This window comes from Terrapene carolina, unplaced genomic scaffold, assembly GCF_002925995.2.
Source record: "Terrapene carolina triunguis isolate 2854851 unplaced genomic scaffold, T_m_triunguis-2.0 Scaffold34021, whole genome shotgun sequence".
NCBI classification, from domain to species: domain Eukaryota; kingdom Metazoa; phylum Chordata; order Testudines; family Emydidae; genus Terrapene; species Terrapene triunguis.
The window spans coordinates 1387079-1399757 of record NW_020698372.1 but is presented as its reverse complement, the minus strand read 5'-3'; the positions used below and the strand labels follow the sequence as shown (position 1 = coordinate 1399757).

General features: G+C 38.1%; 1 protein-coding gene across 1 annotated transcript in view; it reads left to right on the top strand.

Moving 5' to 3' along the window:
- Positions 1-12679, top strand: part of LOC112117858 (phosphatidylinositide phosphatase SAC1) — a 55177-nt gene that overhangs the window by 7042 nt on the left and 35456 nt on the right. Inside the window, 1 exon segment of the mRNA XM_026646048.2 lies at positions 11178-11275. Coding sequence (XP_026501833.1) covers positions 11178-11275 — 98 coding nt within the window.

The following is a 12679-nucleotide window of genomic DNA, read 5'->3' as shown; positions in this document are numbered from 1 at the left end:
TTAGTATCTGTCTCTCCTTCCAAAGTCTGCAGACTCTCATAATATTTATCCTTTTACTTTGGTTCACATTTGGAAGTTTTTCTTCAGTCTCAAGGGCAAGAAACTTGATTTGCAATTTCTGCAGAAGTTGACTTAAGTCCCTGTGTTTGCCAGGGAAAACGGGTCACTTGCCAGTGATAAGTGGATTTTTCAGGCTTTGGCCCTAACCTCAACTTTCCCTTTTCTACACACACTAGACTTCCATATTTTTTAAAGTACTTAGTGAACCAGCATCTAGTAACAACTAGAAGTCTTTATAGCATGGTAGTTAGTTTATTGGAAATACACATCAGATTATTATAGCCTGCCTGCAGGGTGACATTGGTATAAATGGAGGGAAGCTGCCTGCATCTCTTTCTGGCTAAAGATAAGTGGTAATTGTAGTTCTACTGGGACCCAGAGCTGAGGAAGCTACAACTTGAGCAAGAAATACTTGAATGTTAAATGTGACTTTTATTGGACTAAATACATATTTTAAATTAAAATTTATAAGTAGCACTTTTCTTGTGTGGCTGGCTTTTCTTTACACTTAGTTCCACTAGCTTGATACTAGAGGCTTTTTGGGACTGTCTACTTTTGTTTTTTGCCTCTTCCCCCGCTGTCCCCGGAAACTACAGTAGGTTACTACATTCTTATTCAGTGGAATACCCAAATAGGGAGAGAGCCTGTAGATAAACAAGTGTTTCTAATGTTTAATTAGCACACCTGTTAACTTGGAATATCTGGGAACTATGCCGTGTCAAAATAACATGCTTATATTTCCTTATACTTACTAATACTTAAAATTGTACATCTTCAAAGTGCTGTGTAAACACTAACACCTCTATTTGTCCCCATTCTCAGAGCCCATCTTGATGGTACTTTGAGTATAATGTATACATTACTGCATAGAACAGGATGTACTTTTTTTATTTTATTTTTATTGCAATATTTAGAGGATGGCATTGAGGAGTGTCCTGCATTAGAGTAATGTTAAGCATTATGATATAAATCAATTACTGAAGTGAAGGGTAAAAGGATTCTTAAGTGATATTGAACACAGAGCTTTCTTTAATTGTTGTCATAGCATCAAAGAGCAAAACTCATCATGCCTCTGTTTTTATCAGAAAACACCAATACTCTTTTCAGTAAAATCAACATAATTAAAACTCTGCGTGTAACTGGTTTTTAGTGTTTCGTTTTTTCCCCCTTCACAATGCACATTACCACCCTCAAACTCAGCATGTGAAATTACAAAGAATGTAAGAACTGCCATACTGGGTCAGACCAATGGTTCATCTGGCCCTGTATCCTGTCTCCAACAGTGGCCTGTACCCGAGCTTTGTGGGAGTGTACAGAACAGTGCTGTTGGAATGATCCACCCCTGTATTCTCTTCCCGGCTTCTGGTAGTCAGAGGTTTAGGGTCATTCGAGCATGGGGTTGCATCCCTGACAATCTTGGCTAATAGCCATTGATGGAGCTATCCTCTTATCTAGTGTTTTTTTTTGTTTTTTTGTTTTTTTTTTACCTAATTATTCCTTTGGCCATCACAACATCCCACAGGTTAATTGTGGTCTGTGTGGAAAAAGTACTTCCTCTTTTTTGTGTTAAACCTGCTGTCTGTTAATTTTACTGAGTGATCCTTGGTTTTTGTATTGTGAAAGGGTAAATACATAACACTTCTCTATTTACTCTTTCCACACCATTCATGATTTTATAGACCTCTATCATATTTCCCCCCTTAATCATCTTTTTTTTTTTCTAAAATGAACAGGCCTAATCTTTTTAGTCTTTCTTTATATTGAAGACATACCATACTCATGATTATCTTTGTTGCCTTTCCAGTTCCTCTATATCCATGGTTCTCAAACTTTTGTACTGGTGACCCCTTTCAGATAGCAAGCCTCTGAGTGTGACCCCCCCCTCCCCTATAAATTAAAAGCACTTTTAAATATATTTAACACCATTATAAATGCTGGAGGCAAAGCGAGGTTTGGGGTGGAGGCTGACAGCTTGTGACCCTCCATGTAATAACCTTGTGACCCCTGATGGGTCCCAACCCCAGTTTGAGAACCCTTGCTCTATATATCTTTTTTGAGATGAGGCCACCAGAACTGAACACAGTATTCATGGTGTGAGCACACACTGGATTTACATGGTGACATTATGATCTTTTCTATCATTCTGTTAGCCTTTTTGACTGCCGTTGCACATTGATCTTTAGAGAAGTTTTTAGAGAACTATGCACAGTGACTCCAAGATCTTTCTTGGGTTCTAAATTCGCTGTTAGCACTCATCATTATGTATGTGTAGTTGGGATTATTTTTTCCAATATGCATTACTTTGTACTTATCAATGAATTTCATCCATCATTTTGTTGCACAGTCACACAGTTTTGTAAGATCCCTCTGTAACTCTTTGCAGTTATCTTTGGACTTACAAAATTATTCAAGATGACATCTGCAGACTACCCCACTTCACTCCTTTTTGAGATCATTAATGAATATGTTGAACAGCACAGGTCCCAGTACAGATCCTTGGGGGATCTTGCTATTTACAATGGAGAGAGCATTATGAAAGCTGACCATTTTATTCCTACCCTTTGTTTCCTGTCTTTTAACCTGTTACTGATTCATGAGAGCACTTCCCTGTTATCTCATGACTCTTTACTTTGCTTAAGAGCATTTGTTGAGAGACCTCGTCAATGGCTATCTGAAAATCCAAGTACAGTATTTTAACTGGATCAACTGGGTAACCCGCATGCATATTGACACCCCCAAATACTTCTGATAGATTGGTGAAGCATGACTTGTCTTCACAAAAGCCATGTTAACTCTTCTTCAGCAAATCATGTTGGTGTCTGATAATTCTGTTCTTGATTATAGTTTCTACCAATTTGCCCAGTATTAAAGTTAGACTCTCAGATCTGTAATTGCCAGGATCTCCTCTCGAGTCCCTTTTTATAAATGGTGTTACATTAGCCACCTTCCAGTCACCTGATACAGAGGCTTGTTTCAGTGGTATGTTATATGCTACAGTTAGTAGTTCTGCAATATCATATATGAATTCCTACAGAATTTGAGTGAATACCATCTGGTCCTGTTGACTTATTTCTATTTAATTTAATAATTTGTTCAAAACCTCTTCTATTTATGCATCAGTGTGGGACAGTACTTCAGATTAGTTACCCACATCAGAGCTATCCTATTTGGGTATCTTCCCCACAGGCTCTGCAGTGAAGACCATTGCAGTGAATTCATTTAGCTTTTCTGTAATGGCCTTGTGTGCTCCTTTAGTGGCCCCATTGCCTGTTTGGCAGACTTCTTGCTTCTGATGTACTTAAAAAGATTCTTACCATTAGTTTTTTCATTCTTGGTAAGTTGCTTCTCAAATTTTTTCTTGACCTGCCTTATTATACTTCTACACTTAACCTGCCAGAGTTTGTGCACCTTCCTATTAATCCTTGCTAGGATTTGACTTCCAAATCTTAAAGGATGCCTTCTTGCCTCTAATGACCTCAATTACTCTGCTGTTTAGCCATGGTGGCATTCTTTTGGTCCTCTTGTTGTCTTTTATGATTTGGGGTATACATTTAGTGTGAACTTCTATTATGGTGTTTTTAAATAGCCCCTTGCAGCTTCAGGCATTTACCTTTGTGACAGTTCCTTTCAATTTCCATTCAATGAGAGTCATTATTCGTTTTTTGAAGTTTCCCCTTTTTAAAATGAAATGTTCCGTGTGTGTGTGTGTGTGTGTGTGTGTGTGTGTGTGGTTTGTATTTCTCCCTATAAGGATGTTAAACTTAATTACATTATAGTCACTATTACTGAGTGGTTCAGCTATAGTTACCTCTTGGACCAGATCCTGTGCTCCATTTAGGACTAAGTCAAGAATTACCTGTCCCCTTGGGGGTTCCAGGACTAGCTGCTCCAAGAAGCAGTCATTTATGGTGGCTAGTAATTTTATCTCTGCATCACACCTGTCAATATGAGGATAGCTGAAATAATCCACTATTATTGCACTTTCTGCTTTAGTCGCCTGTCTAACCTCTCTTAGTGTTTCACGGTCACTGTCACCATCCTGTTCAGATGGTCGGTAGTATATTCCTAGTGCTATATTCCTTTTTATTCAGGCATAGAATTTCTATCCATAGAGATCCTATGGTGTAGTTCATTTCATGTAAGATTTTTTTTTTTACCTTATTTGACTCTGTGCTTTCTTTAACATTTAATGTCACCTGCTACCAGTGTGACCTACTCTGTCATTTCTATATATTTATGCCCTGGTATTATCATGTCCCATTGATTATCCTCATTCCACCATGTTTCTCTGATGCCTCTTATATCAATACACTCATGTAATTCCAGGCACTTTAGTTCACCCATCTTAGTATTTTTAGACTTCTATAATTTGTATATAAGCACTTATACATTTTGTCAATATTCAGTTTCTTGCCTTCATTATTATGCTTTAAATGGGACTCTATTTTGTTTGACTGGCTATTCCTTACTAGCTTCTACCTGTACTTTACCAACTTCTTTCCTATCCTCTATACTAGGATATACATAAATTCATCCGTAAGGGATATCCTTGTCTCACATGTGGGCTCCTCTGCACTTATCAGCTTTGTACAAAGCAAATATTCAAACTACAAATGAGAAAATATTGCACTTAATTTCTAAATTTTAATCAAGCTAATACATACATAAGCTGCAGTACTTGAATCACATTTCACCTTTCTTGGGTTTTATTATATTAGAACTTGATCTGGATGCTTAGTTGTGTAAGCAGAGAATTCTAACATTTTCAATTCTTAAATTTAAGTTCACTGCTGTTTCCTTTTTAAGCTATTAATAGAAGCAGCAAAAGCTGCCAAAACTTCTAAAAACAGAAAAATGATGCTCTGAGCAACTTATTCCATGAATAGAAAACACAAATGGCTGTTTGATAACCAAAATGCACTACTTTAATGAATATTTCTGAAGAAACTCATTTATCATCAACTGAGATTCTTAAAATATAGAAAACTGTGGTAAAGCTGAGTTGCACTCAGGAAGAGGAGGAATCCTTATGACATATGTGACTTATATATTATAAAAAAGTTCCAAAATATGTATACATTCTCTAAAGATGCTTTGGAAAGCTGTCAAGCAGAATTTGTCCCATTTTTAACTGCCACTTGCACAGACATACTACTTTCTTCACAGTACACATATGCAAAAACAGTTTGAATTTAAAATATGATTTTATAGCCTCCTAGTACATACTAAATACCTGAAAAATATGGATCTTACAAGTTATACTATAAAAGTATAATAGACTTTTAGTCTCAATTGGAGTAGTCTCTCAACTATTCAGTGAAGACTTCGAGTAAGTATATTTTGTGTGTGAGAGTGAGGTCTTGACTTCTGTTTGGGAGTGAGGAGGATTTTAATGTGAGCTGAGTAATTTTTATTTTTTTCCTATCTTAATACTGTATTCATTTACATGTACCTACCCACAATGAAGTTCCAGCTCTCAACTATTTCATAGCCATGATAGTGTTTGAACTGAAGAAACAAACCAAAGGACTCGATTTTGGTGGTGGTTCCCGTGTATTTTCTTCTTTGTGCGCTTTAAGCCAAGATTGTTGAAAGCAGTCTCTGATTTTTAGTCTCCATGCTTTTGTGTGTGTGTTCTTGTCTCTATTTTTTTAAACTATTGAACAGCAGAGATTGGAGCATTGGTTTGATGCCGCTCATTTAGTTGAAGTCAAGACTGTTGGACATATTCCTTCTGTTGAGCTGCACTGATGTCAGTGTCTTGTTAATAACTTCTTGATGCAGTCTGCTAATCAGATGGGGTAACAGCAGCCTGTGTAGAATTCTCAGTGTAGAATTCTCAGATACAAATGAAAAATATGAAGATCATAGGAAAGTTGAGTTTGTTTTGAATGTGAAAGTTAGTCAGAAGTTCTGAATCTTATTTTCTGGAAAATCTATTTCCTTTCATATTTTTGCATTACAAATAGAATCCGGATCTGATGGATTTTCAACACTGCTCCAATTGTTTTTAGTATAAGCACAACCAAATAACTCTGATCCCTGACTACAGTGAATAATCCCACTCATCTCCATGGTGTCTGTTATATTTCATTCTTGCTTACATTAAAGTGAGCATGTGCAGTATTTTTTTATGTGCATGTGATAAACATCATGTGTCATAATCCTGCTTTTAATATGTTGCCTGATTTTAGGAGGTTAATATTATTGTTTATATAGGCTTGCCAATTAATCTGATCAGAAGATAAAGTTCTTGTCCCAGAATCAGGTTACACAGTTTTCAAGGATCCTCAGGGTGTATGACAAGGACATTACACTGAGAACAAAATACAGCCTTAAAGACTTGTATTGAGATAAATGGAATAGCAATCAAATAGAAAAATAATCAGAATTACAAAGGCAATAATATTATTCTAGAGGTACATATGGTATTTTATATATATATAAAAGCTTTCTAGATTAACGTACTCTCACCCTTCCTTGATAACCTGGTGGTAATAGACAAAGGACCAGCCTCAACTCTGGCATCCCAAAGAGTCCGATGGTCCAGGTTCCTTAATTCTCGAGTGGGAGGTGAAGAACTTGGGAGAAGCTAGAGTGGTAAAAAGCTAAAGGAAAAACTACTGAAGCTAACTTAAAGTTTGACTTATCTAGTTTAAGAACTAACCATTAAGAATGAAAAAATATGAACTAAAACTAACATGGTGGGTTGCCCCCCTTTATAGAGCCTGAGCACTATGTGCCTCCTTCCATGTCCAAACTTAATTTCCTCACCCTCAGAATATCAGGGCACACTTACTCTATAGGCTGGCATGTTCGTATGTCTGTACGACATATTCATACATAGTAATAACTACTAGCTCAGTCTCACATCTGACCTTTAGCTCATAGGTAAGTGAGGATGTATTAAAGCCAGGTGGCATAGATAGGGGATTAGCTAAGTTCATGCCCTCTATAAACTAAACAAAGAACTTGGAAATAACCAGTTAGGCCAGAAACATATATATATATTCTCTCTCTCTTTATGCTTTAGCTCATCATCACTTACCTAGGCTAAAGGTCCCAAACGTATGTATGCTAACTTGCTTTAGCTCAACAGGCTGTGGCCTTCAGGTTACTTACATTACAGCCAAAATACTCTAGAATAAATCTATTATAATAAAACATCAAACCCATAAGAAAAGCTATACATGCAAGCAGGCTAGCTCTGTGGGCTAGATATACAAGAATGCTGTTCCTTCAGAGGATGGAATGCGTGATTCTGTCTCAATTTTTGGATGCTCTTTCATTTTAATTATAGGTGGGGCTAGACATGCCGCCTATTAAGGTTGTCAGACACTTTCACGTAAGACCATGTTTTCAGCAGCTTATAACTTTTTTGTCAGTTTTTAACCATTTGGGTTGAAATTTGCTGTGCCAGGGGTCTGCCTGAGGCTGATTTTGGAAAATTTCAGCCAAAACAGTTCAGAAGTTTCTGAGAATGAGGTTAGGGAGAAAATACATTGTTTTGCCAGTGTTAAATTTTGGTGACTTTTTTTTTTTCCCCTTAAGTGCTAGCGCCCTCATGCTTTGGAGCAGGGGCCTGAAATTTAGTCTTTTTGTCAGAGATGTGCCTTTTGTTGTCCTCATGAAAATCTGCCTAAACTTGGCCAAGTTATACACCTTTAAAAAAATCAGTTCTTAGATTTTTAGCAGCCAAATTCCTCAAAGATTCCATCAGCACAGAACTGCCAAGCTCTGACTGGAGTGTCAGCTTTCCCTGCAATAGCAGCTCTGGACTGCTGCAGGCCATCCTGAACTGAGAACAGGGCGAGACTCTCCTGTGCTCTGTGACTGCATCTCCAGTCCCTGCTGAGCCCAGGGAGGAGGAAGTTGTCTGATTCTAATGCACAGAGGACAAGAGCTATCTGAGTGAGGGGCAGAGGGAGTACATTGGAACAAAGCTGTGCAGTTTGTGGAAACTGGGACTGGAGGCTAATGGGTGCGGGGGAGAGAACAGGGACTCGAGTTTTGGCGGAGACTAGTACTGTCTAGGTAAGGAGACTGGGACTTGAAGGCAGTGAATGGCTTTTCTAGAGGATTAAGAGCTGGGCAGAGAATTGGTGAGGGGAATAGTATGTTCTATAACTAGTGCAAGAGGGCTGAGTTAAGATTACACAGGCAATTTTAATTCTGGCATTTCGTTTCCTAACTCTGAGTTTTGTAACATTAATCTTTTAATGTAGCGTTTGTGTATGATTTAGAAGTACTTCATACATTATCATTATTAGCACTTTGCAGTTGATAGAGTATTGTTAGAATAATTAAAGATAAACTGCTTTTAAAGGAAAGATTTAACCACCTTGCTGAGTGCAGTAAACCAAAAGCTCACATTATACATGAACACTTGTCACCCCACAAGCTATTAATAAATATTTGAAAATAAGGGTCTAACTAGAGTATTTAATTTCTGAGCCTTGCGCTGCCAGGGGCCATATAGCTGAAAAGATAGGTTTATGTCATGTCAAGTATGTCCATGCTATTGATATTGTGCAAACCAGAGTGTTTAAATATTGATCATAGAAATTATAGATGGAAGACTCCTAATTAGGCCATCTAGAGAGTCCGTTATTCTGCCAGCACAGGATTCTGTTGTATGTTAGTGTATCGACAATTCTAGTTTTGAGGGCTCTGAAAAATGAGGCTTCCATCGCATTATTTGGGAGACAGTTCCACAGGTTGATACAGAACATGCTCAGAAAGCTTTTCACCTTATACTATTTTTTTTCTTAATTTCCTCACTTTAAAAAAAAACCCCACCTTTTTTCACCCTGTATTTTTCCTTCATCGGGCTCTACATCCTTTTAAATATTGTTAGACTTAAAATTTAACCTCTTCCTCCTTCATTGTTGCTTAGCCATGACATATATATTTGGCTATGTCTTTCCTCATAGGTCAATTGTGTAAAACTTCAGAATGTTGTGCTAAGTAAAATAAATGCCATTTTCTCTTAAAGGAATGCTATAATCTTGATTTTTTTTAACTTAATTTTTTAGAAATCCAGTTTCCAAATAGAACTCCTTAGTGTCCTAGCTTGCTTCTTTAAAAAGTATTCTTGTTTTAAAAAAATAAGGGTTTTTCTGCTCCCTATTTGTCTTTTGAGATGACCTGAGATCAATGCTACCAAACATGCTGACACCCACATCTTCCCCTTTCTGTCTGCAAACAGTTGTGTTCTACTTAGAATCATAGAATATCAGGGTTGGAAGGGACCTCTCAGGAGGTCATCTAGTTCAACCCCCTACTCAAAGCAGGACCAATCCCCAATTTTTGCCCCAGCTCCCTAGATGGCCCCCTCAAGGGTTGAACTCACAACCCTGGGTTTAGCAGGCTAATGCTCAAACTACTTGTTCAGTTTAAACTCTGCTGCTGCTGGTATTAGTGATGAAACCCCTTTAAAGGGCGGGAGGATGGGTGTAATATACAGTGAAATATACCAAGATAAAGTGCTGTCAAATGCAAAGTATGGTGACGAGGAAACTTAGTTATTATGGTAGGCCTTGAAGACCCTTCTGGGGGTTTAGGGGCTCATTGTGTTAAACTGCACACAACAGAAAAATTATCCTTGCCCCCAAAAGAGCTTACAGTCTAGAGGATGAAGAAAATGTGTTAATTTTCCATTTTAACAACAGTGGATACATTTTCAAGTTGATGGTGTCTCTTTAAAAAATAGCCTTACATGTAGTAGAAATATTGTCCATTCTGAGATTATTAGAAAAATTAGAACCAGGAAACTCAATCAGAGAGAAAGCTATGAAGTTTCCGAGGGGCATTTTGATACTCTTTATCTAGAGGTTAAAGAAGCCATCTCCTTTACCTCTTTTTTGGAAATTAATTTAGAGCCCTGAGGTGTAATGACAATATAGCGATAACATTAAGAAAAGCAAGATTTAATTGGAGGGGGGAAAATTGGGGAAAGATCCTAATGATTAGCCTGTGAAAGAGTCTCCCAAGAAATGATTGGACTTTCACCATCACATGAGGCACTTCAAATTTGACTAGACAAAGCTGTGTAGTAGAAGCAATCCTGCAAGAAGAGAATGAGGGAGAAAGGTTAGTAAAAATAATTTCCCCATATCTTTATCCAGTTAATATAATGAGGGATTCTCCTCTCCAGTGTACGACTGGCACTGGCGTACAGCTCTGATGTCCTCAACTAAATATATCTTTGGACAATCAGCCTCCATAGCCATGTTCTGTTTTAGGCATTTGTTTAATTAGGTCTTGGTTTCTTTTAAACTACTAGTCTTAAAAATGCCTATATTCTGCAAAGGATTTACCCAAAGAAAAGTAAGTATGGAGCCGGAACAGGATGACAGGTGTTTAAATTGTTTGTTTGTATAATACTTTGGATATTGTGGACATATGTCACCCGAAGCAGAGATCTCGCTAGCAGTCTGGAAAGTGCCAGTCTTAAAGTACGTCTGGTGCAATGTACTCTTGCTTGGAATTGCCTTCCGCTGTTTTGGGTTATGATTATGACATAAATTAGTTTTTTAGTGGATTTTTACAGGCATCTTTCAGGAAGCTTTCTTAGTGGAAAATGAGCTTTAATGTGTCAGTCTTCCTCTCCCTCAATCTGAAATCTGCTAAATGTGCACTTATGTGGTATATTAATTGTTACTGTATTAATAATTGTTCAATAAAATGGTAGTTTTGTTTGCCATAACTTGAACTCTATCAGGTTCCTAAGATTTTGTACATAGCCCATGTGAACTAATGAAATAAATCACGTTTTAATTCTTTCCTTTTTTAAATTAAAGCTTATTTAAGGAAACATTCAGCAAGAAACTTTCATATTTGTCACTTACAGTAGAGTGATACAGGATTATTTCACTGGTGTTAAGCAAGCCAGGAATTTTGCATTCAGCAATTAAAACTCTCAGGTTCATATTTCCAGTTAGTGCTCTACAAAATAAATGAGTGGTGTACAGCTGTTTTCCAGTCAACAGTTATTTAAAATTTGTTCAGGAATTAGGAAAAAGCCATAACTGGCTGCCCAGCTGTTTATAACTAAATATGGAACTTGCATGGCAAGTCTGGATTATTTGACTCATAGCTCTTAATTTTTTTTAAAGGCACATAACACCAGAGAAGTTTTACGTGGAAGCTTGTGATGATGGAGCAGATGATGTTCTTGCCATTGACAGAGTCTCCACAGAGGTCACTCTTACAGGTATGCTTCTCACCAGCACTAGGCCAGCCTATTAAAAAGTACAGTGACAAAGTGCAATAAGCAATCTAAATACTACTTCAAAGCTTAATGTCAGGGTTCTTTGGATAGCTTACTGAATAGCCACATTAATTATTTTGATACCTTAAGTCTCTTTTCACCTCACTCATGGTGTTGAGTTTTTTTGTCTCCTTTGTGGACTGGATATTTATTTGCAATAGCAGAAATCTAAAATGTGCCACAGCATTTTGATTATTTTCAGTAAAAATTAACATTTTAAAGTATTCGTTGATATTTATTTCTGCAGCTCAACTTGTAATTTTTATTGGAAGGTGATTTTAAGGTTCTTTGTAGTTATGTAGCTGTGTGTATTAAAAATGTGTGGTGAAAATATATGGTGCATATAACTAAGGCTAAGATTTTGTCACGGTTATTTTTACTAAAAATAACCGGACAGGTCACGGGCAATAAAAATTCACAGAGCCCATGACCTGTCTGTGACTTTACTTAAAATAACAGGGGGCAGGGCTAAAGTAGGGAGGAGGAATGGAGTCTCATGATGGGGAGCGACCGACAGGTCAAGCCCCCAGCCATGGCGGGTGGCACACCCCTGGCTCCAGTGGCCGCAGCAGGGCGCAGCGCCCCCACTCTGGAGCTGGCCGTAACTGCGGAATAGGGGTGCATGGCCCCGGCTGCAGCCCCCGCCAAGCCCCAGCCACAGCTGGGGTGGGGGGCGCACGGCCCTGGGACACTGTGGGGCTGGGACGTGCGGCCCCCGGCAGAAGCCACGGGGCTGGGGCTGCAGGGTCCTCGTTCCAGTCCCAGTTTCAGGGCAGGGACGCAGAGTCCTGCCTCCAGCCCCAGCTGCTGACAGCTGAAGTGGAAGAAGTCACAGAGGTCCGGTAAAGTCACAAAATCCTTGACTGCCGTCACCTCCCGTGACTAAATCGTAGCCTTATGCATAACAACTGATTTGGGGCTCCCACTCATCATTTAATTTTTTTATTTTTTGATAACTGTATGACTGCATCAGTTTGAAATGTTGACTTATTCATGCTAATTAGGACTGATGCCACAGTCTGGACTCAAGCATACGAAAGATGAATGTCGTGCAAATGTGCTCCTGTAACTTCTGAGAGCTCAATTTATTCAGCTTAACAAGGAGAAGGTTAAGGGGTGACTTGAATACAGTCCACAAATATCTACTCAAGGAATAAATATTTAATAATGGGCGCATCAATGCAGCAGAGAAATGTATAACACGATACTGTGGCTGGAAGTTGAAGCTAGACAAATTCAGACTGGAAATAAGGTGTAAATTTTTGACAATGAGGACAATTAACCATTTGACCAATTTACCAAGTATAAATTGGTAACTTTTAAATCAAGATTGGATGTTTTTGTAAA